Source organism: Loxodonta africana, chromosome 16 (genome assembly GCF_030014295.1).
Source record: "Loxodonta africana isolate mLoxAfr1 chromosome 16, mLoxAfr1.hap2, whole genome shotgun sequence".
NCBI classification, from domain to species: Eukaryota; Metazoa; Chordata; class Mammalia; order Proboscidea; family Elephantidae; genus Loxodonta; species Loxodonta africana.
In genome coordinates, this window is record NC_087357.1 from 82,431,339 (window position 1) to 82,456,445 (window position 25,107).

The following is a 25,107-nucleotide window of genomic DNA, read 5'->3' on the forward strand; positions in this document are numbered from 1 at the left end:
GTGGATTGTACCTTTAATCACTGTATAATGCCTTCTTTGTCTTTTACGGTGGATTTTGTTTTAAAGTCCATTTTATGTGAGATTAGCATTGCCACTCCTGCTCTTTTCTGGTGGCTGTTCACTTGATATATTTTTTTCCCATGGCAACTGGTTTTGGTAGCCTTATCCCACACACATACAATTGGGTTACATAAAATTTCTCATCGTTCCTCAACATATCCCATGGCCTTTCCATTTCTCTGCCTTTCTTGGGCCATTCCTCTTGGAATGCTCTCACTGTGTTCTTTGGCTGACAAAATCTTACTCAGCCTTCAGACCCCAACTCACCCATCATGCCCTCCTCTAAGCCTTCCCTGGCTCCCTGCCCCTAAAGGACCAGGCACAAGTTCATGGGGGCTTCCTAGAATAAAGTATGGCATGCTAAGGATGCTTGCTTCCTGGTCTCCCTCAGCCCTAAAATGATGAGCTCCTCAGTGAAGGGACTCTTCTTTGTCTCTGTGCTCTGAATTAGTAAGAATAAGTACACCAACATATTAGCGAAAATGCCAACATAACAGGCCTCACTCACCAGACACACAGGCCTCACCTACCGCCCCTTCTGCCATCTTAGCCTGATCCTCATGGTTCAGTGTAGCTGTTTGTGTTCCAGCCATCAAGTGTGTGTTGCAGGCAGCAGAAAGGAGGGCGGGACAGGAGGAAGAGTTTGTTCCCTCTCTTTCCTAAGAAGCACCATGTGATCCTCCACTTACATGGCCACAACTTAGTTGCTGGGCCACATCTAGCTCCAAAAGGGACTGGGAGGTGCCATGTGTAGCACAGTAGCACTGAGCAGGTAAAAAATTCTTGTTACAAAAGGAGATGGGAAGAAGCCCCAACTACTTACTCCTAAGCTGATGCTGGCCCAGAGTAGGTGTGCAGAGATGTCTGTTACATGTATTAAAGGGGACTTGGTCAGCTGAGTGTTGTAGGGTGGGGAACATTTGAGACAGTTCCAAAGCCTTCTGAGTTCAAGCTCTTCTCATCATACTGCCTCCCTCCTGCTGGATAATATAGGCATACTCAACATCATAAAACATTAACTCTCCCTAAGTTGTCCTGTAAGTTTAAGATTATCGCAATAAAAATGCCAGCAGGACTTTTAGGGAGCAAGACAAGCTGATTATAAAGTCCATATGGAAATATAAACAAGCAATAATAGCCAAGAAATAGAAGGGAAATCCAAAAACTGACAAATAAATAAAGGAATGTAGTACGTATATGATGAAGGACTTTTCATATCAGTGGGGAAGAGAGCTTATTCTAAAAATGTTGTTGGCACTCCTGGAGAGCCATCTGGAGGAAAGCTGGATTCCAACCTAACCTTATCCCAGAATAAATTCCAGATGGATCAAATATTTAAATGTAATAAATGAAAATCATAAACTTGAAATTTTCTGTAAACTTGGAGTCAAGAAGGCCTTTCTAAGTATGACTCAAAGCCCAAAAGCCGAATAGATAAATTCAACTCCATAAGAATTAAAAAAAAAAAAAATAGTTTGGAAAGAAATGAACAGCATCAAAAGTTAAAATACAGAGGAGGAAAATCATTTACAACTCATATCTTTAATCAATACAGAGCTCCCAAAGATCATCAAGAAAAAGACTAACAACCCAACTGAGAAAACATAAAGCATATGAAGAGACAACTCACAGAAAAGGAAATAAGAATGGTTCTTAAACACATGAAAAGAGGTTTAACCTCACTCATAATAAGGTAAATGCAAATTGAAACTGAGATACTAAATCAAAACATGTGATAGCATTCCATGTTGGTGAAGATGTGCGAAATGGGTGCTCATGCATTACGGCAGGCAGTATAAATCGACCCAATGTCTGCAGAGCAATTAGCAATAGTTGTCAGGAATCTTAAAGCATGTACTCTTTGATTCAGTAGATTCCTCTTCAAGGGATTTATCTTAAAGATATGCTTCACCACAAACAAATTTATATGTGTACAAGGAAATTCTTTACAGTGTGGATTGTAATAACAAACAATTGAAAGCGGCTTCCTATTCACTAATAAGGTATTGGTTACATAAATCATAATTTATTCATACAATAGTGTACAACGAGTCCAGTCAAAAGAATGAGACAAATCTTTAGGGTTATGTTATGGAAGGATCTCCAAGATACATTATGTCAAGAAAAGCATGATATAGGAGGTAGACACAACACCGCACTACAGACAAAAGCAAAGACCCAGAAAACTAAGTAAAATAGACACAAATGTCAATCCTGGAACCCGAAGTACCAAATGAAGGAATAAAGAACTCAATCAAGCACCAAATGGATTAAGAAACTGACAGCACAGAGAATGAGGAGAGCTATGGAGTGGTGGTCCCCTACCAGCTAACATGGCTGGATTTGCCATCTTGGATTACAATCACCAAAGAACACAGGCAGGGGGTACTGGAAGGCAACTTCAGGGAGCTCCCAACAGCAGACAGAGCTCGTGGTAACCAAGGATGCATGCTTTCCCACCTCCCACCCTTCTTCCCTGTATGAGGCCTCTATTGCTTGCCAATAGTTACAGTCACTTCACCTGAGAGACACTAGCTCACTGTTGCTAGGGTCTGCCCTGCCCCTACCAGCCGGGCCCTTCAGCACCATTTTTTTGTTAGCTTGTTTGTTTTGGTTTGTATTTTTGTTTGTTTGGCTTTTTTTGTTGCCTCTGTCTCTCATCCTTCCTTCCTTTCCTTTCTCCACCCAGCTAGCCCCATGTGTCATCCCCTACCCTTCTTGATGGGCTGTGATTTTTTGGCTGTTCTTTTTTTTTTTTTCTGTTTCTTCTCTCTCTCTCCTTTCCTTCCATTCCTTTCTCCCACCCACCCAGCTCTGTGCATTACCCCAGCCCCTTCTGGAGGGGCCCTGGTGCACAGCTCAGTCAAAGAGTCACTGTGTGTGGCCTCCCCAGGTCTTTGCCGACATCATTGACTGGGTCCCTCAGCACCATTTTATTTATTGTTTGTTTGTTTGTTTTATTATTTTGTCTCTCTCTCTCTCTCTCCCTTCCTTCCTTTCCTTTCTCCCATCCACCCAGCCCCACGTGCTGCCCCCAACTTCTTTGCAGGCTGTGCTATACTGCTCAGCTAGAGAGTCTCTGGCACACGGCCTCCCCTCAGCACCATATTTTTTTTCTTTATCTTTCCACTTCTCCTTTTTCTTCTCCCTCCTACCCAGACCCTGTGCTGCCTCCACCCTTTCCTGATGGGCCAAGCCATGCCACCAGGTGAGAAAGACATCAGTTCACCGCCACCCCAGCTCAGTCCCACCCCCAACAGACAGCTCCCACCCATATTTTTTGTTGTTGTTGCATTTTTAAAATTATTTTTCATTTATTTATTTTTATTTGATTGTTGGTTTCTTCTCTCCTTTCCTTTCTTTCCTTTCTCCCACCTACCTAGCCCAGTGTGCCACTCATGCCCCTTCTTGACAGGCTGAGCCACACTGCTCAGCTAGAGAGCCACCAGCACATGGCCTCACTGGGTCTGCCCCAGCCCCACCCAACAAATTCTACCACACTGCCATTTTATTTACTTTGTTTTTCTTTTTATTTGTATTTTTTACTTCATTTTTTAAAACATTTTTTGCTTTTGTTCCTCCTCTTATTTCTCTTCTTTCACCCACAAACTTAGCTCTGCAATCACATCCTCTCCTTTCCCTCCTGCCTATCTGCACCATGTGCCAAGTGCCGCACCCCCAAGCTGTACTATCACAGTCCCCTGGCACTGCACCCCAGCCCCGCCCCACCACCCCCAGTTCATGCCACAAACTACCTGTTCCCATGCCTCCACCCCCACTGGATCCACCCTGCTATACCATAGTTGAGTGACCAGCCCTAGTCACCTGGACAAGGTGGTGAGAAGTATTTTGCCCAAAGACAAGCAAGCAACAAAATATGCCCAACCCGCCTGCCCAGACATAACCAAATAAAACAAAAAAGCAGGATGAAACAATCAAATTTATGATCAATAAATGAAGAAAATAATTCCTGAATGTCCCAGAAACAGCAGACAATATCAAAATATATATATAAAAAAGGAGAGGATGGCTTCAGAAAGTGACCAAAACAAAACATAAATGACCTTCTGCTAGAAGAAAAGGCAATGGGATTACCTGATAGGGAATTCAAAACTTTAATATTCAGGGTTCTCCAGCAGATGAAGGAAAATGCAGACAAAAATAGGAAAAAAAAAGAGAGAGAGAGAGAGAAAATCATGGAAAAGACAGACAAAATCATGAAAAAGACAGGCAAAACAATGTAAGAGCTCAGGAAAATAAACAGGAACAAAATGACAAATGAACAACTAGAAATCAGACAAAAACAGCAATTAAAAAACCCAAAAGATAAACAAGATTTCAGAAATGAACAGTGTAATAGAAGGTTTTAGGAGCAAATTTCAAACAATGGAAGACAGGATCAGTGAAATTGAAAATAAATCCTGGAAAAATCAGAGAAAAGAACTAAGAAAAATGAGAAAACCCTGACAATGATATACGATACAATCAAATGCAAAAATATGCATGTGATTGGAATTTCTGAGAAGGGGGACAAAATGGAAAACACAGGTAGGATCACTGAAGATTTGCTGACCGAAAACTTCCCTAATATCATGAAAGATGAAAACCAATCATCCAAGAAGCTCAGTGAACCCTATATAGGATAGACTCTAAAAGAAAATCACCAAGACATATGATAATCACACTCACTAAAACCAAAGACAAAGAAAGAATCCTGACAGCAGCTTGGGAAAAACAAAAGATCACACACAGAGGGAAACAAGACTAAGCTCTGATCACTGGGCAGAAACCACGCAGGAAAGAGGCAATAGGATGACATACATAAAATCTTGAAAGAAAAAAACTGCCAACCAAGAATAATACATCCTGCAAAACTCTCAAATATGATGGCAAAATGAGGACATTTCCAGATAAACAGAAATTAAGGGAATATGTAAAAACCAAACCAAACTTACAAGAATTATTATAGAAAGCCCTTCAGTTAGAGAACCAACAACATCAGACAACAACCTGAATCTAGGACATAAGACAGCATCAATCAGATAACAACCTAGATAATGAACTCCCAAGGATAAAGCAAAACAAAAAAATTTACAACAGGGAACCAGAGATGTTAATCTGTAAATGAAACACCTTCAGAACAATAAAAGAGACAATAAACAGTGTAGGTGTAGAACTTTCAAATGGAGAGGAAGTCAAGGCATTAGCAAGTCATAAAAGACTGGTTTAAACTTAGGAAGATAGGGGTAAATTTCAAAGTAACCTCAAAAAATGTTAACAAATGTACTCATCAAAATAAAGGAAAAAAAATGTCTCAGTAAACACAAAATCTACAAATACAAAAAAAGCAGAAAAAAAAAACCCCACAAACAAAAGGAATTCAGCACAGAAGGGTAAGATGAACAAAGAAAACGTCAGCACCACTAAAAAAAGGACTACAATGTAACAGCAATAAACCCACACCTATTAAAAATCACACTGCACATAAATGGCTTAAATGCACCCATAAGGAAACGGGGAGTGACAGAATAGATTTTAAAAAAAAGAATGCATCAATACGTTGTCTATAAGAAACACACCTTAGAAACAAAGACATAAATTTACTAAAAATTAAAGGATGGAAAAAAATATATCAAGCAAAAAAAAAAAAAGCAAACAGCTACCAAAAAAGAGCAGGAGTGGCGATACTAATCTCACGTGAAATAGACTATAAAACAAAATCCACCATTAAAGACGAAGAAGGCATTATACAGTGATTAAAGGGACAATACACCGTGAAGACATAACCATAATAAATATCTGCGCACCCAGTGACAGGGCTCCAGGATACATAAAATAAACTCTAACAGCACTGAAAAGAGAAATTGACAGTTCCACGATAATAGTAAGAGACTTCAACACACCACTCTTGGTAAAGGACAGAACATCTAGAAAGAAACTCAACAAAGATCCAGAAGATCTAAATGCCACAGTCAACCAACTTGACTTGTAGACATGTATACAACATTCCACCCAACAGCAGCAAACAGTAGACATAGAGTAGAAGAGTCCCTACTTCAGGGCTCAGATGGAGCTGTAACTATTAGCAAGAGCTACTGAAGGCTCAGGGACAACTGGCCACAGTCATTAGGCACCTGCCACAGGCTGCTTCCCAGCCTAACCCCGACCTAGCTCCATGATCCAGAGACCAACTTCTCTCAGTGCCCAGGAGTATTTCCAAGCCTTTCTGGACGCCCTGGAGCCCAGGATTGAGAACATGAGGCCCAGAGAGGAGAAACTTCCCATTTCATCTGTGTAGGAATGGTCTTTCTAGTCCTTCCCAGGATGACTGGCAGAGGGAAAGTCCATTTCTTCAGGGGGAAATCCCCACCTCTACCTGCGGAGCTGAAGGACCCTGGGTGGCGCAAATGTTTATGCTCGATAGTGCTAACCTAAAGGTTGGTAGTTCGAACCCACTCAGCAGTACCACAGAAGAAAGGCCTGGCAACCTGCTCCCGTTAAGATTACAGCCAAGAAAACCCTATGGAGCAGTCCTAATCTGCAACACGTGAGTCAGAATTGACTTGATGGGAACAACAACCTAAAGGGCCATAATCTCACCCTAATTTCCCAGTGTCCTTTTCCAAAGTGCAGATGGCCTACTTGCATCAGAACCAGCTGAAGACTCCTGGGTCCCATCCCAGGCCCAGTGAATCAGAAATGGGACTGGGGCCCAGAATCTGCAGGTGAAGGGCTGCTATGGCAGTGCATTCTTTGAACCAGCAGATTTTGGACTTACATGTTATGTACCAGGGCCATGAGTAACACAAGCTGGAACAGGCTTCCCCCAGCTTGCTACGCCTGTGTGGAGAGGGGGAGGGACTTACCAGTCTTTGTTAGTTTTCTGGGTCTCAGCTTTTGGCCTCCTGTAAACGATCACTCAAACAGGAAAGCACATTTTCACAAAGGTACGTAACTGTGCAGGCAAATGTTGTCCAACACCACGCCTGGAAAAAAAGCCTTTCTCGGCTGTAAGCTGGGTGGTGCAGCTCTGCCTACAGCTGGCCTCTGGTGCCTGAGCGCACACAACAATAGGCGTTTTAGGGTCTTGGCTTCTCAGATGTCTTCTTTGCAAAGGCCTGCAAAGAGAATATTTGTTTTTCATTTGCGTAACCAAATAGTTGAGTCACATGGTTTTACTAGAACAAAGAGGAGCCTGCATGTATCACCGTTAGGGACAGGAGGGCTGGGGCCTAATGCACAGGGTGGCCATGTGAGTTACAGGCGTGATGACACCCAGTCCAAAGGTGCAACCTGCCACAGGCCCAGGCAGTCGGGAACGGGTGATCACCTTGCTAATGGGCCACTGATGCGTTTATTTATTTTTTTTCTTTTTGTTTGTCATTGTGTGTTTTTTGTTTTTAGCTAAGTCACCATTTTAAAACTGTTAATTTCAAATAAAAATCCAGATTTCCAAATTTTCTAGAAAAATTCAGAAGCTGGGTAACACGACCCGCCCCTCCTGCTCTCCAATCCAGCCCACTGCACACCCTCCCCACAGTCTCCTCAGGGAGGCCAAAGGCCACAGCGTTCACTATGCCCTTTGCCCCGTGTTCCCTTAGCCCAGTTTAGTGCCACTGGGTATGCCCTTGCTGGCTTCCGAAGGCCTTGTGGCGTATGACCTCTGGCTCCCCCAGAGGAGAATTCGGGTCTCCTTCCCAGGAGCATCAGCTCATGGCCCTGAAACGGCGGCAGCTTTCCCGGCTCTACAAGACCACTCTGGAGCTCTCCATTACATTAGTATCTGTTGTTGTCACTGAGTGCTGCCAAGTCGATTTTCAACTCTTAGGGACCCCGTGTGACTGAGCAGAACAGCCCCATAGGGTTTTCTTGCCTGTAATCTTTACAGAGCAGATTGCCAGGTCTTTCTCCCGTGGAGTGACTCGATGGGGCTCAAACAGCCAGCCTTCTGGCTAGCAGCCGAGTGCTTAACCGTCGTGCCCCCAGAGCTCCTTTGCATTCGTATCTGAGTCGCCACAACTTTTCTCTCTTCTGTCGTCTCTTCACATGTCCCAACAATATGGGATGAAAATTTTCCCCATGCTTTATGCCAGAGGCTTGAGCGAGCGTTTCCTGCCTTTCACCTGCACTCTGCCACTTGGTGCTTCTCTTGGCGAGTTGGCACCACAGGGTGTACTGGTGCCATCACCTGACATGTCCTTCCGTCATATACCCGCGGGGCACCCGCACAGGGGAGGGCTGTCAGATCCTGGGATCACTCTGTCTAGGGGAAGTGTCCAAGGGAGTACTGAGGAACCAGGGGTCATTCAGGGTCGTCCCTCCACCTCTGACCTCTGAAATGTCCCAGCAACTTACCTTGGGAACTTGTTTTTCACAGAGTTTCTTAGGCATGGCCTTGTCACAAAGTTCTTTTTTTCAAAGGTGAAACCACCAAGGACAAGGGACAGCTGCGAGGACCCAGGCAGTGAGCGTAGGGAGGCCCCTCGAGCAAAACCTGTTCTCATTAAGTTGATTCTGACTCATGGCCACCCCCTGTGTTAGAGTAGGACTGCTCCATAGGGTTTTCTTGGCCCTAATCTTTACCAAAGCAAATTGCCAGGCCTTTCTTCAGTGGTGCCACTGGGTGTATTCCAACCACTAATGTTTATGTTAGAGTCGATGGCAAACCGCTTGTGCCACCTGGGGACCCTGCGACCCAGGCAAGCCCCTAGAAACCTTTTTAAAAAATTTCAAAACCAGATGAAAAAAAATTTAGAGATTCCAAATTTCTTTTAGAAGCTAGTAAGACAACTATATTTCTAATTTTATTCTGAAAAGATACTTCATATGCTCGGATAAGAACAAAATCGATTTAGCATCTTATAAAACTTAAAATGTGATGTAATGAAACGGCCTTTTACAGGCTTTGAAAGGCCACAAGTTCAGCTGGGCTATGCACAGGGCACTTCTGCCTTCAGGAAACAGCAATCAAGCTTCCTATTTCTCCGCAGAGAGGGCTGTTTTCAAACAGACAGGAGACAGGGGCGGGACAGAGAAAGGACCTGTATGGGCATGACTGCACGTTTCTGTAGACTGAAAAAATAATTACATTTCCAAAGAGAAAGTTCTCCTCACTTTCCCAAACTACTCAACGACACTGAGGGGCTAGGTAATAGACACGTGATCTCTATGTTGAATTCTTGATTTTATTTTAAATGTTTATTTGAAAATATTGTTCCCTCCCCACACAGAGTAAAAAAGCAATCCCACCACTAAAAACACTTATAATATGGAAGAATGACAGTCGTGCAGCCCTCCTGCCTCCCCACCTCCCTCTTCAGTCCCACCCCGCGGGGGTGGCCTCTGTGGCTTTCCAAGGCTTCAGGAGGCTTAGCTCTGGTCCAAGCCGGGACGCAGTGCGGGGACACAGGCTTCTCGCAGACGACTTCACAGTCCAGTTTACAGGCAGTCCCAGGGTTACAAACGCCAGACTTAAAGGACAACTCGAATTTACAAACGGACTGCCATAAAGCCCATTACATTAAAATTTTGAGCTAAATATAATGGTTCCTAATAACGAAACCACGCACTACTTTGTGACTCGCATGAAAACATTGTGCGGTTTGGCACTGTTTTGCATGTATTAAAAAACAAAAACCAAACCTGTTTCCGTGGAGTCAATTCTAACAGCACCCTATAGGACAGAGTAGAACTGCCCCATATGGTTTCAAAGGCGCGGCTGGTGGATTCGAACTGCCAACCTGTTGGTCAGCAGCTAGCTTTTAACAACTGCGCCTCCAGGGCTCCTTTATGTGCATAAAAAGGTAAAATATATCCTATAAACTAAGATAAACATTTCACTGGTGCTTAATAAGAACCGTGTGTACCTCTTCAGTTTCCCTACAAATTAAAGGCAGGAATATGTCTTGTGGGCAACCCGGGGACTGCCTGTATCTAGAATCCCTCTGGGGCACGGGCATCGCCCAGTTTCTCAACAAGGATTAAGTATTTCCAATAAATCCTAAGTGACTCATAGCCTGTGAGTCAAATCTGAGTCAGGACAGGGCTAGAGCCATTTTCTTAAAATTGTTATCTCCTCAGGACAGCCCCCAACCCAGCCCATTACCTGAAGTTGTTTTTCTCCTCAGAACTTCTTTGAAAAGAAAGAGCCACCAGCTAGCCAGAATCTGGTAAAACGGGTCCCACCCTCAATCCTGGTACTCCAGATGACCTTTAGCTCGTTAACAGCCTCATGCCTGGTAAATTCTCCACACCTGGGTGGAGAGCTAGCATGCTAATGAACAAAAATGGCTAACTTCCCAGGCCTTAGAAAATGCTTACTCATTCCAAAATGTTCTGTGCCTGTGTGTGAGCCATTTTGTATTCTGAAACTCATCCTGCCTACATAAACCAGCCTCAACAAGCTGCCTTCGAGGCAGTCTTGCATGGCACTCAGCCTTGATTGTCTCCTTGCTTGTTGTTGTTGTGGTTAGGTGCCGTGCAGTCGATTCCGACTTACAGTGACCCCATGTACAACAGAACAAGACGCGGCCCGTTCCTGTACCATCCTCGCAATCCTTGTTATGCTTGAGCCCATTGTTGCAGCCACTGTGTCAATCCATCTCATTAAGGGTCTTCCTCTTTTTTGCTGACCCTCTACCAAGCACGATGTCCTTCTCCAGGGACTGATCAGTCCTGATAACATTTCCAAAGTATGTGAGATGCAGTCTCGCCATCCTTGCTTCTGAGGAGCATTCTGGTTGTACTTCTTCCAAGACAGATTTATTTGTTCTTCTGGCAGTCCATGATATATTCAATATTCTTCACCAATGCCACAACTAAAAGGTGTTAATTTTTCTTTGGTCTTCCTTAATCATTGCCCAGGTTTCACATGCATATGAGGTGATTGAAAACACCATGGCTTGGGTCAGGCACACCTTAATCTTCAAGGTGACATCTTTGCTTTCCAACACTTTAAAGAGGTCTTTTGCAACAGAGTTGCCCAATGAAATGAGTCTTTTTGATTTCTTGACTGCTGCTTCTGTGGGTGTTGATTGTAGATCCAAGTAGAATGAAGCCCTTGACACCTTCAATCTTTTCTCCTTGCTTGGTAACGAATAAAGTTGCCTTTCATTCTCCCCAACTCGGTCTCTGTCGTTTTGGCCCTGGATGGAGTCTTGATGAGCAGAACCCAGAGTTCCCAGCAACAGAGTCTTTATGAGTCAGAACTGACTTGCCAGCAATGTATTAGTCGGTGTCATCTAGTAAGAGAAAGAACTTGTACAAGTGCTTTCGTGAAGTCACTAAACCCAGTAAAAACCCTAGTGGCCTTTTAATCTCTGGTGCAAAGGAGGGCTTGGGAGGACTCGGTGCAACTGAAAGGATTGCTCCACAGGGGAGCAAGGGTCCGGAGAAGGAGGGGCCACCTCCCCTGGGGCTTGTTTCTGCGTTTCTGAAATCTCTTCTCTTTCTACAGAGGCTTCCAGAAAGTCTCTTGTTAAAGAATCATCTTTCTTTTAAAAGATGTGACTCCATCTTACCAAGAACCCACATTTAACATCATTAGATCCACATCTGCATTTCTGTCTTATTTCTTCCTCAGTTGTTGTTGTTCGGTGCCATCGAGTCGGTTACAACTCATTGTGACCCCATGTGACAGGGCATAACTGCCCCATAGGATTTCCTAGGCTGTAATCTTTACAGGAGCAGATTGCCAGGTCTTTTCTCACGCAGAGTGGTTGTTGGGTTCAAACCACCAACTTTTGGTTAGCAGTTTTTTGTTGAGCTAACCAGAGCTCCTTGTCTCTTGCTCTACATTTAAGGATATATACTACAGTTGGGTGCACAGGACCTGAAAGTAAAGCAGTCTCATGGCTCAGTCTTACAGTGACCACAAACAGAATCCTTCTTTAACTCTCCAGGGCTGTGTCTTCTTCCAAGGCACAGGAAAGCCATTTTATGCTCTCCCCTGGCCTCCTGAGGACATTCCATTGGGCTGGTTAATGTAAAAGAAGGCAGATAATGTTCTTCTTTTAAACGAGAATAACTGAAGGTTTGGCTTTTGGTAAGGTTATTTCAGCAGTTTAAAACATTTATTCCATTGAGAGCAAGAAATAAATGTGTAGGAATAGCCAGGTTTCCAAACACCAACATTAACTTCATTCAGTCCTCCAAATATCTACATCCCCCCAGCCCCCATCTTTAATTTCAGCTGTTCCTTGCTCTGTGCTTCCTATAGAATGGAATCGCCAATGCTTCTGGCAACTACTCGTTATTAGTAAGGGATGGTGCTTTGTTATTAGATTGCATTTTATTATTTCCTTCAGCTGAGTGTGTACCTGATATTGGAGAGCTCTCCCCATGGGTCAAGATTGAGAGATGCTACCAGTGCTGTGATTTTATTATTTGTGAGGGTGCCCGTTGCCCTACAGCCAGGTGAGAAACCAGGCACCCTGCAGGCTGCAGGACGGGCTGGTGTGGCTGTGTTGTGACTGGCCTGGCCCTGGCAAGGACACCTTAGGCTGTATCACACAGGACAGGTGGCAGTTGCTCTGAGACGACTGGGCTGACGAGGAGATCAGTAGGCGTCTAGCACGGCTCTTCTGGCCTGTTCGCAGAGTGGGTCCAGTTTACCATCGCCTCCTAAAAAAAAGCAACAGCAAACCAGTTGCCATTGAGTCAATTCTGACTCAATGGCAACCACGTGTGTGTCATAGTAGAACTGTGCTCTATAAGGTTTTGCAATGGCTGTGATCTTTCAGAAGTAGATTGCCAGACCTTTCTTTCGAGGTGCCTCTGGGTGGATTCAGATTGCTAACCTTTTGGTTAATAGCTAAGCACTTAACCATTTGCACTACCCGGGAACTCCTAGGGAAATATAATTAATTTTCTTTTGGTCAGCTTCATATACAATTTGATGTCATGTTAGACATAGAGCTTCCAGCAGGAGTGCATTTGCGAAGATCATATGCATGTGAGATGTTAACTAATTTTTAACAGCGATTTAGTGGATTGGAGCACAGGGAGACCTGCGTAGTGCCAGCCTACCAAGCCAGAGGTTCTCCAGGGCAAAGCAGGAAATCCCTAGCCCATTAAAGGCAATGCCACTCGCTAGTGGCCTGTTAACTTTAAGTGTCTCAGCAAGTCTAGATATAATAATAAAATGGAATAAAAACTCTTTTGAAAGCAAATAATAATGACACATTATTAAAGTGCAAAAAGCAAACAAGCAAATAAAAAAACAAAACAATATTCCCATCCTGTCATTTGAAGCCTAGGGCGAAAACTTCCACTTTTGCTGTCACCGCTTCTGCTTCTAGTCTCCTGGAAAGAAACCCCCGAGTCTGAATGAAGCACTTACTGTGTGTTCATGTGCCACAGGACACAGGGCTTTTAGTAAGCAGTTAAAGCTTGGAAAGAAGCTTGATTTGAATTGGATACAAGCTGATCGGGTACAAGCTGACCACAACAAGTAGAAACTGAGGGACTCCCCAGGGAAGGCAAAGTGCTGGAAACCTCGAGAAGGGCTTACCAAACTCCAGGTCATTGATGTTGCAGTGGAAGACAACTTCTTCATTCACCACCAGCTCGACCACATTCCAGTCATCTATCTTCTCTAAGATGACTTCGTGCCCATCTGCGGCCAGCACGGCTGAGAAGGTGGCAGGGGTGGGGAGTGGGGTGGGCGAGATGGGGGCAAACTCCAGGTTAGCCAGCATGCAGGTGTCCTTGCGGATGACCACCTAGTCAGCTCTCTAGCCGCTCACAGGTAGGAATCAGCTGCCCTAGGGGACACCTGGCCTGTGTTGGCCCCCCAGGGCCTGATCCTGGCGGTGGGGAGGGCACACAGAGGCTGAGCCAATCGGGTTTCCGTCGAGATTTGCCTCCAGACCCACACTATCTCTTAAGCCAGGTATCTCCAGCAAAGGCTCAATCCTGTGGGGACAAGACTACAAGACTCAGGATGTGCTTTAGGGGACTGAGCAGTCTTACAAATTGTTCATCTTTCTAGAGGGCAAGCTGACAGGACATACTGAAAGCCTCAAAAAAATGATCCTAAGCTTTGGCCAGAGGATTTCACTTAAAAGAAAGCTTTCTGAGGAGAAAAAACCAGAACCCCAGGGAGATTTTTGCAACAAGATATTCCCTTCTGTATTATTAGAACAGCAAAATACTGTCAATTAACTTATATATCCAGTAATAAGAAGGTAGGCAAGGAAATGATGGTAAATCCGTAGGATGAGATTTTATGTGGAGGTTTCAAATAATGTTTATGAACTTATTTAACAGCAAGAAAAATACTTGTGATATAAGTGAAAAATCTGTGTTTAATATTAATTAAAATATGCATGTGGAGCAGGACAAGAGAGGAATAAATTACCCAGTGATTATCTCTTGAAGGTGAGATTATGTAGAACTTTTTTCTCTTTATTCTTTCAGCACTTTCCAGATACTGTATAATTATCAGAAAAACATGATTTTAAAAAGGCTAATCGGCTGGACTTTTATTCTCACCTATAGAATCTGCATTTTGGTTATCACCTTACATTCAATGCCTCTCTCCCCAGAGCTCAGCCAGGGAGAATCGCCAGGTCTCATTTCTGACAAATGGCGGCTGTTTGGGTTTGGGAGAAATGATGAGTTCTGTTTTCTCTAACGTGTCCCCCAGGTTCCTTGGTAGGCTTACCCTCTAGCACTGGTGTTAGAGCTGATATGCCAAATCACCACCTTTGTAGTCTTGTTGGTGAGGATTTTGGTCGAGATGCAAAGAAAAATTAGATGTGGAGGCATACTTTTTTAAAAGTCTCAGCATTTCAATCAGTCTTAGGTGGGGAAAAGCAGCCAGCTATGCCAGTTAATTGCATTTAATTACGGAAACAATTGCTTTTTCAAAATGTTGGCATGTCCACTTCTTCACCTCTCAATCAGTTAGGGAACATCCAGCCCCAACTGTGAACATTTTAATTGCACGATTTTAATTTCACTTCTGGAAAGGAACTTCAGAAAGCGACTCAGCAAGATCCTCATTAACAAGACAGCACTCCTTGGGCATCCAGGGGTGGCCCTAATTGACCCTGCTCCAGCTACCACCTCTCAGGAAAGAACACCGCATCTTTTGTTTGGCACATCAATGTTGTCTCCTAGTAAATGGCTTGTTCTCAAACATCCTTGAAAGAAAGCACTCAGCTCTGACCAATGACTAGTTTAAATGAAGCAGTGCAGCCAGTGTGGAATGGCCAGTTAATCACCTGGGAAGCCCCAATGGCAGGCTGTGGACAGGGAGTTCTGGGGTTATCACACATGTCCTCTAGCAGCAGCCCCTCGGGAGAAGGGAAGAGTGGCAAGTGGGACGTCTAGTCTGGCCTCCACTGTGGCATCCCATTGTCTGAAGACACTGCTGAGAATTGCACTTTAACCTGATGGGGAGAAATCAGGAACAAAACAGCTTTTCCACTTCCACCTTACTCCTTTGGGGGCAAAGGGAACTACTCTACTATTAACATCAAACCCCGGTTCTCTAAGGCCTGGAAGGTTCAGGGACTACCAGGGGCTGCTCACTGAGATTGCACAGCTGGCCCAGGGCTCTGTCTCTTCAGGGCCTGGTTGCCCAAGCCTCGCATCACATGTGGGTCTGGGGTTTGTTTTATGGGGAGAGCATCACTCCTATATGGCATGGTGTATGTAAGATTTGACCCATCAAACAACCCACCCTAGGAGCTGGAGGGTGCCAGTTAGTGGGGGCTGCCTCACATAGAGGATTGGTGGTTCAGTGGTAGAATTCTTGCCGTCCATTCAATCCCCAGCATTTCACCTCATGGGCAGCCACCATAGTCTGTCGGTGGAGGCTTACATGTTGCCGTGATGGTAAACTGGTGTCAGCAGAGCTTCTAGACTAAGACAGACTGGGAACAAAGGCCTAACGATCTACTTCCAAAAATCATCCAGTGGAAACCCTATGGATCACAATCGTCTGATCTACGACTGATCCTGGGGATGACACAGGACCTAGCAGTGTTTCATTCTGCTGTACATGGGGTCGCCATGAGTCAGGGGCCGACGTGGTGTCAGCTAAAAACAACAACAGCCTTCTGGGTGAGCAAGTCAAGCCAGGCAGGAAGAAATCCTCATCAGGCCCTTAAGGGCATGAGTCTCACTCACCACAGATGCCCTCCCCCACAACCGTGCTCAATGAATAAACAACTCATCAGTGCACTGGGCACTTCCAACAGTGTTTTTGGACAAGTGCAATTCTCATTAACTAAAGTGACAGCTGCCTTAGAGTCTGCATTTATACCCGCCCCCCACCCCCATGACGTCTGTCCCCTTCTCTTCCACCCAGGATGTGTTGAGCCCAGCTGTAGAGTGGCCAGTGCAGGCTTAAGGGATAAAATGCAGAGAAGCACCAGGATTCCTGCAGCTCACCCAAATGCCACCTCTCCCCACGGAGGACCTGTCTCTCCCTGTGCGCTGCTATAGGCTATCTATTCAAAGAAAGGTCAGATAAATATACTCCCTGAAACAAAGTCCTTGCAAAGGCAGGGGCTTAGCTCCAGCAAAAATCGACCAGAAGCTATAAGGCCACCCACAGAACACACACCTTTTTGAAGTGGCACCTCATTCTTCAAGGGGGATCTGGATAAACTGAATGGACATGGAAAGGCCTCTCTCCTCTCAGGGCTCTTGGAATTGGACCTGTGTGCGGATGATTTAAACCCTGCAGGTTAGGAAGCCAAGGTCTACGGACAGACCTTCATCACAGATGTGACGACAAAGACCGTTAATGACTGTGGCGGGAGACTGGCCATGGGGGTCCTAGCTAAATAAAGGTATCTCTTACTTTTTTTTTTTTTATTGTGGTGAAAATATACACAATAAAACATATAGCAATTCAACAATTTCTACTGTACAATTCAGTAGGTACTTTCCTTTTAAACCAGCCCCTGCATGGTGTGAACAGTTAACACACTTGGCTGTTAACCAAAAGGTTGGAGGTTTGAGGCTGCCCAGAGGCACCTTGGAAGAAAGACCTGGTGATCTACTTCCAAAAAACAAAGCAAAACAAACAAACAAACAAAAAAACCCAGCCATTGAACACCTTGTGGAGCACAGTTCTATTCTGACACACACAGGGTTGCCATGAGTTAGAATTGACTCAGTGGCAACTGGTTTAGTTTACTTGGTTTTATTTTTAAGGGTCAGTTTAAATTCCTTCCAGTTCCTTTAGTGGGTCATTGACACACGTGCGTATAGCAGACCAGAAGCAACCAGGGCCAGGGAAGTAACTTCAAATCTTTTATCAAGCACTTGTTTAGTCTTCTCAATATCGAGGCGGTAGTGGGGACATTTTTACTAAGCTATTATAATTTGTGGATAATAAAGGAAGAAAAAAATGGTCATATTGTTTAAGGTGATGGTAAGTTCAGGAAAGATTGGGCATGTTTCCAAAGTCAGCAGGGCTTCAGGAGATGATAAAGGGCTATGATTCTTAAAAAAAAAAAAAAAAGCACACAGTATTCAGATGCGGGTTTTTCAGATGAGGGCCCGCAAGCGCGAGGCTCTGTTCTCACTGTGACATCAGTGTTGGTCTACGGCTGAAGGCTGGGGTGGGGGCAGATGCTCCCCACTCTGCTTGGCACTACTAACACCCTGTCACCTCCCCCCTATCATCAGCCCTCAGTAAATGTCGGCTGCCGGTATTACATGAGTTACTATTCATGGCTGTGCAGAGCTAACTTTTAAAATCAACCGCCTGCTGACACCTTGAACATACTCAAGGCTCCTTCAGCCAAAACAATTCTTCCCTAGATCTCCTCAAAATACTCGTTCCCCTTGCTGACTGCGGGAAGACCAGCCTGCATCCATTGCCTTCCCTCTTCACTTCCTGGTCTGTTTTACCCCCTATGGTCGCACCTTCGCCACTGTCTCCTGAGCCCGCTCTTCAGCGATCAGAACCCGCCACCACCTTGAATGGCATCACTGACCCTCCCGACCCCACTCAGCAGAGTGACACTGCCACCCTGCTCCTTACTTGCTTCTCTAACATATTTCTGCTGGTAAAAGTTGTTTTAAACTCTAAAATTTTATCAGATTATAAATGTAATACAAACTCATGGTATTTAAAAAAATACCGGAGATATTATAGAAAAGTAAAGAACAAAATAAAAAAAGAAAACCATCACTCATAATTCTTCCCTCTCTCTCTCTCTCTCTCCCTTTGTCGCTTTCAGTGGAAACAGGCTCATACCATAGGTGGACTTCCGCCCCCTGGGTTTTCCCTGAGGCACCGTGTGTTGGGAATGTCGTCCTGTCCATACGTTCTCTCATGGCTGCGTCGCATCCACTCCATGGGCGGAGGGACTGCAGCTTATGTCACCAAAACCAAGCCAGTTGCCATCAGGTCAATTCCAGCTAACGGCAATCCCATATGTGCGACAGCAAAACTGTGCTCTGCAGGATTTTTAAGACTGTGACATTTTGGAAGTTCCAAGGAGCCTCTGGGTGGACTCAAACCTCCAAACTTTCAGTTAGTAGTCAAGCACTTAACCGTTTGCACCTCTGACTGACTGAGACTAGCTCAAACCTCTAGGGACTCACAATTCACATAGCCCTTCCGTTTCCTGGCCACTTCCACTTTCTCACTGTCAGGGGGTCTCCTTGCGCATTTGGAAGCTTCGGTAAGGACAATCCTGAGAACTGGGACAGATGGACTCTGCAGTTTGTGGCTCACGTTTACGTGACACAACCATGCTGCCCTCCAAAGTGACTGCCAGTTTACCATCCACAGCAGTGCAGGGGGACTGTCATCAACCATGGGTCAGTCTCTCTCTCTTGAGATAACTCCTGTTCAGCAGCTGGGTGCCCAGTAGCCATTTTCTTCCTGATATTCTCCTCTCACATGTGCCTCCAGGGTCTCTGTGAACTCTGCACCCAATCCTTCTTGGGTTGCTATTAATGCTGCCACCCTCAGAGAAGCCTTCTCCAGTATCCTGTCTTGCTTCCTTGGCAACCTCATCTCCCGTGGTCCTGGCATCCAGCTCCATGTAGGCACCATTACTTGACTCGTATTTACTGAACCTCATGATGTGAGGCACTTGTCTAGGCACTAGGACTCAGCAGAGAACAGAAGGGACGAGAATCTCTGCCCTCTGAGGCATACATCCAAGTGGGAAAGAAGGACAACAAGGTGAGTGAAACATACGATGTGTTACCACCATCCCCTGTCAGTCTGTCGCACTGTGGTGACTTGCATATTGCTGTGATGCTGGAAGCTGTATCACTGGTATGCCAAATACCAGCAGCGTCATCCAGGTTTCAGCAGAGCAGATAAGACAGACTATGAAGTAGGCCTGGCGATCTACCTCCGAAAATTAGTCAATGAAAGCTCTACAGATCACCACAGAACATTGTGGTGGCACAAACAGCCTGTGCTCGACTACTAACCTAAAGGTCGGCAGTTCAAAGCCACCAAGTGGTGCTATAGAAGAAAGTCCTGGCAATCTGCTTCCGTAAAGAGTATAGCCAAGAAAGCCCTACAGAACTCTTTAACACGTGGGGTCCCAATGAATCGGAATAGACTTGATGGCAACGGGGTGTTTATAGGGTTGGAAGACGAGCCCCGTAGGTTGGAAGTCACTCAAAACACAAAGTGGCCACAATGTTGGACTTGAGCATGCCAGCGATGACGAGGATGGCGCAGAACCGGGTGATGTTTCCTTCTTCTGTACGTGATGTGGCCATGAGTCAGAGCTGACTCTGTGGCAGCTAACGACAACAACGACGACATGATGTGTTCCAGCACTGAAAAGTAATAGAAAAGGAGGGATGGGAGATAAGGAAGAGGGAGGCAGAGGGAAGTGTGGACATTCTAGATTGGGATGAGCAAGAAGGCCTGCCTGGGAAGGTGGCTTTTGAGAAAGTGCTGAAGGTCGAAAGGGAGCGAAGAGTAAAGAGTTTGCAGGTATCTGGGGAAGATCGTTCTTGTCAGAGCAGCTGCCCAGGCTGGAGCAGGGCGATGAGGGCAGGGAAGGTCGTGGTGGGAGGAATGAGGCCAGCCAGGTCCTAAGGAGCTTCGCTGGCCACGGTCAGCCTTCAGCTTCTACCCTGGGAGCCACTGGAATGTTCTTAGAAGTAAGGACCACACTCCAACTTGGGTTTAACAGGATCACCCGGCTGTGGTGCTGCGAAGCGACAGCAGGGAGACGGGGCAGTGGCAGGGAGATGAGTGAGGAGGCCAGGGCAGTAATCCAGGCAAGATCCCCTCATTGTTTGTCTCGTGCATAGGCATTGGTGGTTCAGTGGTGATTTCCCACCTTCCGTGTGGGAGACCCAGGTCCGATTCCAGGCACAGCCACCACCCATCTGTCAGTGGAGACTTTCACGTTACTGTGACTCTGAGCAGGTTTCAGCGGAGCTCCAGGTAAGGACACAGTAGGAAAAAGGCCTGATGATCCATCTACTTCTGAAATTCTGTCACAAGAGTGCAATCTGAAACTCATCTTGGGGACGGTGCAGGACCAGGCAGCATTTTGTTCCATTGCGTTTGGGATCACTGTAAGTCAAGGGCCGACTCAAGGGCAGCGAACCAGAACAGCAACGATGCTTGCTGAGCACCCACCGTGTGTAGGCATGGTGTTCAATGCTTAATATGCATGTCCATTGGACTCTCACATCAGTGAGGTAGGGATTCTCATTCCATTTTACCAATAAGTAAAATGGGGCTCAGAAAGGTAAATAACTTGATCTTGACTTTGGCCACAGTTACTAAGTGGTGGAGACCAATTCAAAACCAGAGCTCCTGGACTTCAGAGCCCTTACTGAACCTCTGCACATGCCTCCCACCACCCACAGAACCAAGAGTGGAAGCCAGGGAGGGGCCGAGGGGTCCAGGGAGAGGTGACAGGTACAGCAGCAGGATCTGGTGACAGGCTAGACGGATAGGTTTTTCCCCCTAATACTTGTAAATGTTGGATTATAACAAAATTCTGACCTGTTCATTTGTACATTCTGCTTTAATCTAGCACTTGGTATGTGTTGTTGTTGTTTGGCGTCAAGTCAGTTCTGACTCATAGCGACCCTAAGCATAACAGAAGGAAACGCTGCCTGGTCCTGCGCCATTCTCACAGTCGTTGCTATGCTTGAGCCCATTGCTGCAGCCACTTCGTCAGTCCCTCTCATCTCGTTGACTCTATACCGTCGTGCTGATTGTGACAGCTGTAAGGAACACAATTTAAAGGTGTCTGTAAAAGTTAAGAGGTTGAGGACAGGGAGAAGAAGAGGGTTTGGACATCTTTTGAGTGAGGATTCTTTCCCAGAGGCCTCAGGTCCACCTTATTTTCAGAGAAATGCTCAGCCTCCTCATTCAACGAGCACCAACTAAAGGTGCTTTATGAGCTGGAGGTGTGGTGGAGGGGCCTTGTTGCGGGGAGAGAGAAAAGTCAGTTATTTAGGCTATGTCCTTGCGCCAAAACTACAAAGTGTTTTAAGTGTCCCTGGGTGACACACGGTTTGTGCTCGACTACTAGTCTAAAGGTTGGCAGTTTGTGCCCACCTAGCAGTGCAATGGAAGAAAGGCCTGGCAATCTGCTTCCATAAAGATCACAGCCACGAAAATCCTGTGCGGGAGTTCTACTCTGTAACATGTGGGTTCACCACGAGTCAGAATCAACTCAGCGGCAATGGGTTTGGGTTTTTTTTTTTTTTTTTTTGGCTTTATACTGAGCTATTTACAACAGAAATCTCAACTGCCTTTGCTGAGAAAACTGGTGAATCCCAGGGACTTAAGTCCCCTGAGTAAAGCAACCTTCTCCGCTGGTTGAAACCCTACCCATCCTTCAAAACTCAACTTAATGCCACCTTGTCCACAGACCTTCTGTGACTGCTGGGCTCTGGACTCCCACAACATCTTGCCTGGAAGACCCTAGGCTGGGCTCACATAGTGGAGCGTGCAAGGCTCAGTCCTGGCTCCCCAAGTCAGCGACTCCTACCTTTCCATCGCTCAGATTTTGTCTCTGGACTCCAGAACTGCCGAGCTGACTTAGTACCTCCATCTAGCTGAGGGCGCATGAAGCTTCCAAAACAACCCAAACGCACTGCCATCGAGTGGACTCTGACTTGTAGCAACCCTAAAGGACAGAGCAGAACTGCCCCACAGGATTTCCAAGGCTATAAATTTTTACGGAAGCAGACTGCCACATCTTTCTCCCTTGGAGTGGCTGGTGGGTTCAAACCACTGACCTTTTGGTTAGCAGCTAAGCGCTTTAACTACTGAGTCCCCAGGGCTCACTACAGGAAGTTTAATACGTCCAAAACGGAACGTGTTTCTCGAAATTGTGGTTTGTGTCTGGTGTTCTGAGCGTTGGTGGAGAACACCTCCATCCATCACTGTGAAGTTCTCCTCACTGTCAGCAGAAGCCACCGTCTCCCCCGGACCACTGCAATGGCCCCAGTTTGTCTTTCTGCTTCCACTGTTGGCCTCCCCCAAGCTGCTCTCTTCATAGCAGCCACAGTGTCATCGCCTGCCTAAAACTCTTTCTTGGTCCAAGGCCCTGAGCGACCTGGCCTGGGCCTGCCTCTCCAGACTCATTCTGGACCACTTTCCCCTCATGAGTTCAACAAACCCATCACCTGTTCACGACTCTAGCCTTTGCAGATATTAATCCGTCTGCCTGGAATGAGGTTTCTTCTCTTTACCTGGTTAGTTCCTACTCACTCTTTAAAGCTCAGCAGCAATTTCCTCTCCAGGTCCCCCTTCTCCCAATTATGGCCGCTCACTGGTCCCAAGGCGCCCTCTGCTCTGTCAGCACCTTGGCACAACTGTGATTTAGTAGTCAATGTGGAGGTCACCTCAAGGACATACATCTTTGTTCACCAGTATGGCCTCAGAACCTGGGAGAGCGCCCAACACATCCTAGGTGCTCAGTAAAGTTTCGTTGCATGAATGGGTGATCAAGGGACTGTACCGCAGCTCTGCCATTTACCAGCCACAGGATCCTCAGTGACGTTTTGTAAAGCCGGGTTCGTAATGCCTGCTCATGTTTGCTCCCCTCTCTTATGGATGCAGTGGGAGCACTGCGGAACATGCTAAACCACCCTGGGCGGCGGCGGGCTCAAGGAAGTCTTCCCGGAGGGGGTGGCACCTGATCTGAGTCTGAGGACAGAGGAGATGGAGGCAGAGGGCACAGCCTGCGGGGTGCTCAGGGGCGCACCCGGCAGGAGCGTCCCACCAGCGGTCGACAGCCCACCTTGCAAGCCCTGCAGGCGGAAGGTGCGGTGCTCCACCGACAGGCCGACAGCGCTGTAGGGTCCGTAGCGCATGATGACCACCGCGTACTCCGGCATGGCCCGCTGCCCGCCTGTCCCTGGCCGCCTCCGCTGGTGACTGGCAACACGAGCTGCTAGGCAACCACTCTCTTGCCCTTGAGCGGGTTGGGCGTGGTCACGAGCAGGTGGGCGGGGCCAAGTTGGGGTGAAGGTGGGTCTCGGGCATCCTCCCACCCCAAATTCTCTGCTGAATTGCTCCAGGACCTCCCTTTCAAGGTTCCTAAACCACCTACTGTGTGCCAGAGACTCCGGGTGTCAAGAAAGTGCGGCGGTTGCGGGCTAGTTGCCTTCGAGGCCCTCATGGCCGGGTAAATCCATTTCCACCTGGTATGTTAAGTGTTAACGATGATAGCAACAGTAATCAGCATTCACAGACCAGTTATTTGTGTGTCAAGCAACATGCTAAGCTCTTCCCATGTTGTTGTGAGATGCTGTGGAATCGATTTCAACTCATAGTGACCCCATGTGACAGTGTAGAAGTGCTCCATAGGGTTTCATAGGCTGTATGGGAGCAGATCACCAGGTCTTTCTCCCGCGGAGCCGGAGCCGCTGGGTGAGTTCCAACCGCCAACCTTTTTGTTATCAGCCAAGGGTTTAACCGTTGAACCACCAGGGCTCCTTAAGCTCATTGCATGTGTTATCTTATTTAATCACTTCCCAAGCTATTTATAAGTATAGCAGGATTGAAAAATTCGTGTGCTTTCTCTACTTTCTTGCCCATTTTTTGAATTGATTTAATATATACTTTTTATGATTTAAACATTTTTAAATCTATTTTGTTGTTGTTGAGAATATACACAGCGAAACACACCAATTCAACAGTTGCTACATGTACAATTCAGTGGCATTGATTACATTCTTCAAGTTGTGCAATCATTGTCATCCTCCTTTTCTGAGTTGTTCCTCTCTCATTAACATATATTCACTGCCCCTAAGGCTCCTATCTAGTCTTTTGAGTTGCTGTTATCAATTTGATCCCATGTAGATAGTTCTTAAAACATCATAGTGCTCAATGAGGACATTTTTTACTAGTTAAGCTAAACTATTTGGTTTTAAGAAGACTTCAGGGGATATTTTTGGTTTAAGGCTTAAAGCTTATCTCAGGAAACGGTTTCAGGGGGCTCATCCAGCCTTCTTGGCTCCAGGAAATCAGGAGTCCATGATAATTTAAAATTCTATTCTCTGTTTTCCCCCTTTTGATCAGGATTCTTCTATAGAAGCTTTGATCAAAATATTCAGTAATGGTAGCCAAGTACCATTCAGTTCTTCTGGTTTCATGGCAATGGAGGCAATTGTTCATGGAGTCAATTAGCTGCACATTACATATCTCCCTCCTATTCCTGACTCTCCTTCCTATGTTGCTCCAGGTGAATAGAGATCAATTGTTGTGACTTGGATGGCTGCCTGCAAGCTTTTAAGACCCCAGGAACTAAGCAACATACAAGGAGGTAGCACAGAATAAACATGTTATTAGGCCAGTTAACTGGGATGTCCCGTGAAACCATGACCCTAAACATCCAAACCAAAGAACCAAATCCCATGAGGTGTTTAGTTGTACATAAGCAGCCTCAGCAGCTATTCTTTTTGTCATTATTATAAATATATCTATCACACAACTTTTGCCAATTCAACTTTCTACAGGTTTACCACCTATTGACAGCAATCACAATAATCGGCTGTGCAACACTACCCTTAATCAATGGCAAAAAGTCATTAAAAAGACAGGAAGAAAGAAAAGACCAAAATGGA

General features: G+C 45.8%; 1 protein-coding gene across 1 annotated transcript; it reads right to left on the reverse strand.

The window, feature by feature from the left end:
• Positions 1-12,616: 12,616 nt before the first annotated feature.
• C16H10orf53 (chromosome 16 C10orf53 homolog) lies at positions 12,617-23,376 on the reverse strand. Its single transcript, XM_003408927.1, has 3 exons — positions 23,280-23,376; positions 13,571-13,690; positions 12,617-12,681 (listed from the first exon to the last, which is right to left on the reverse strand). The coding sequence occupies exons 1-3, from the start codon at positions 23,374-23,376 to the stop codon at positions 12,617-12,619; spliced, it is 282 nt and encodes a 93-aa protein (XP_003408975.1).
• Between the last annotated feature and the right edge of the window lie 1,731 nt (positions 23,377-25,107).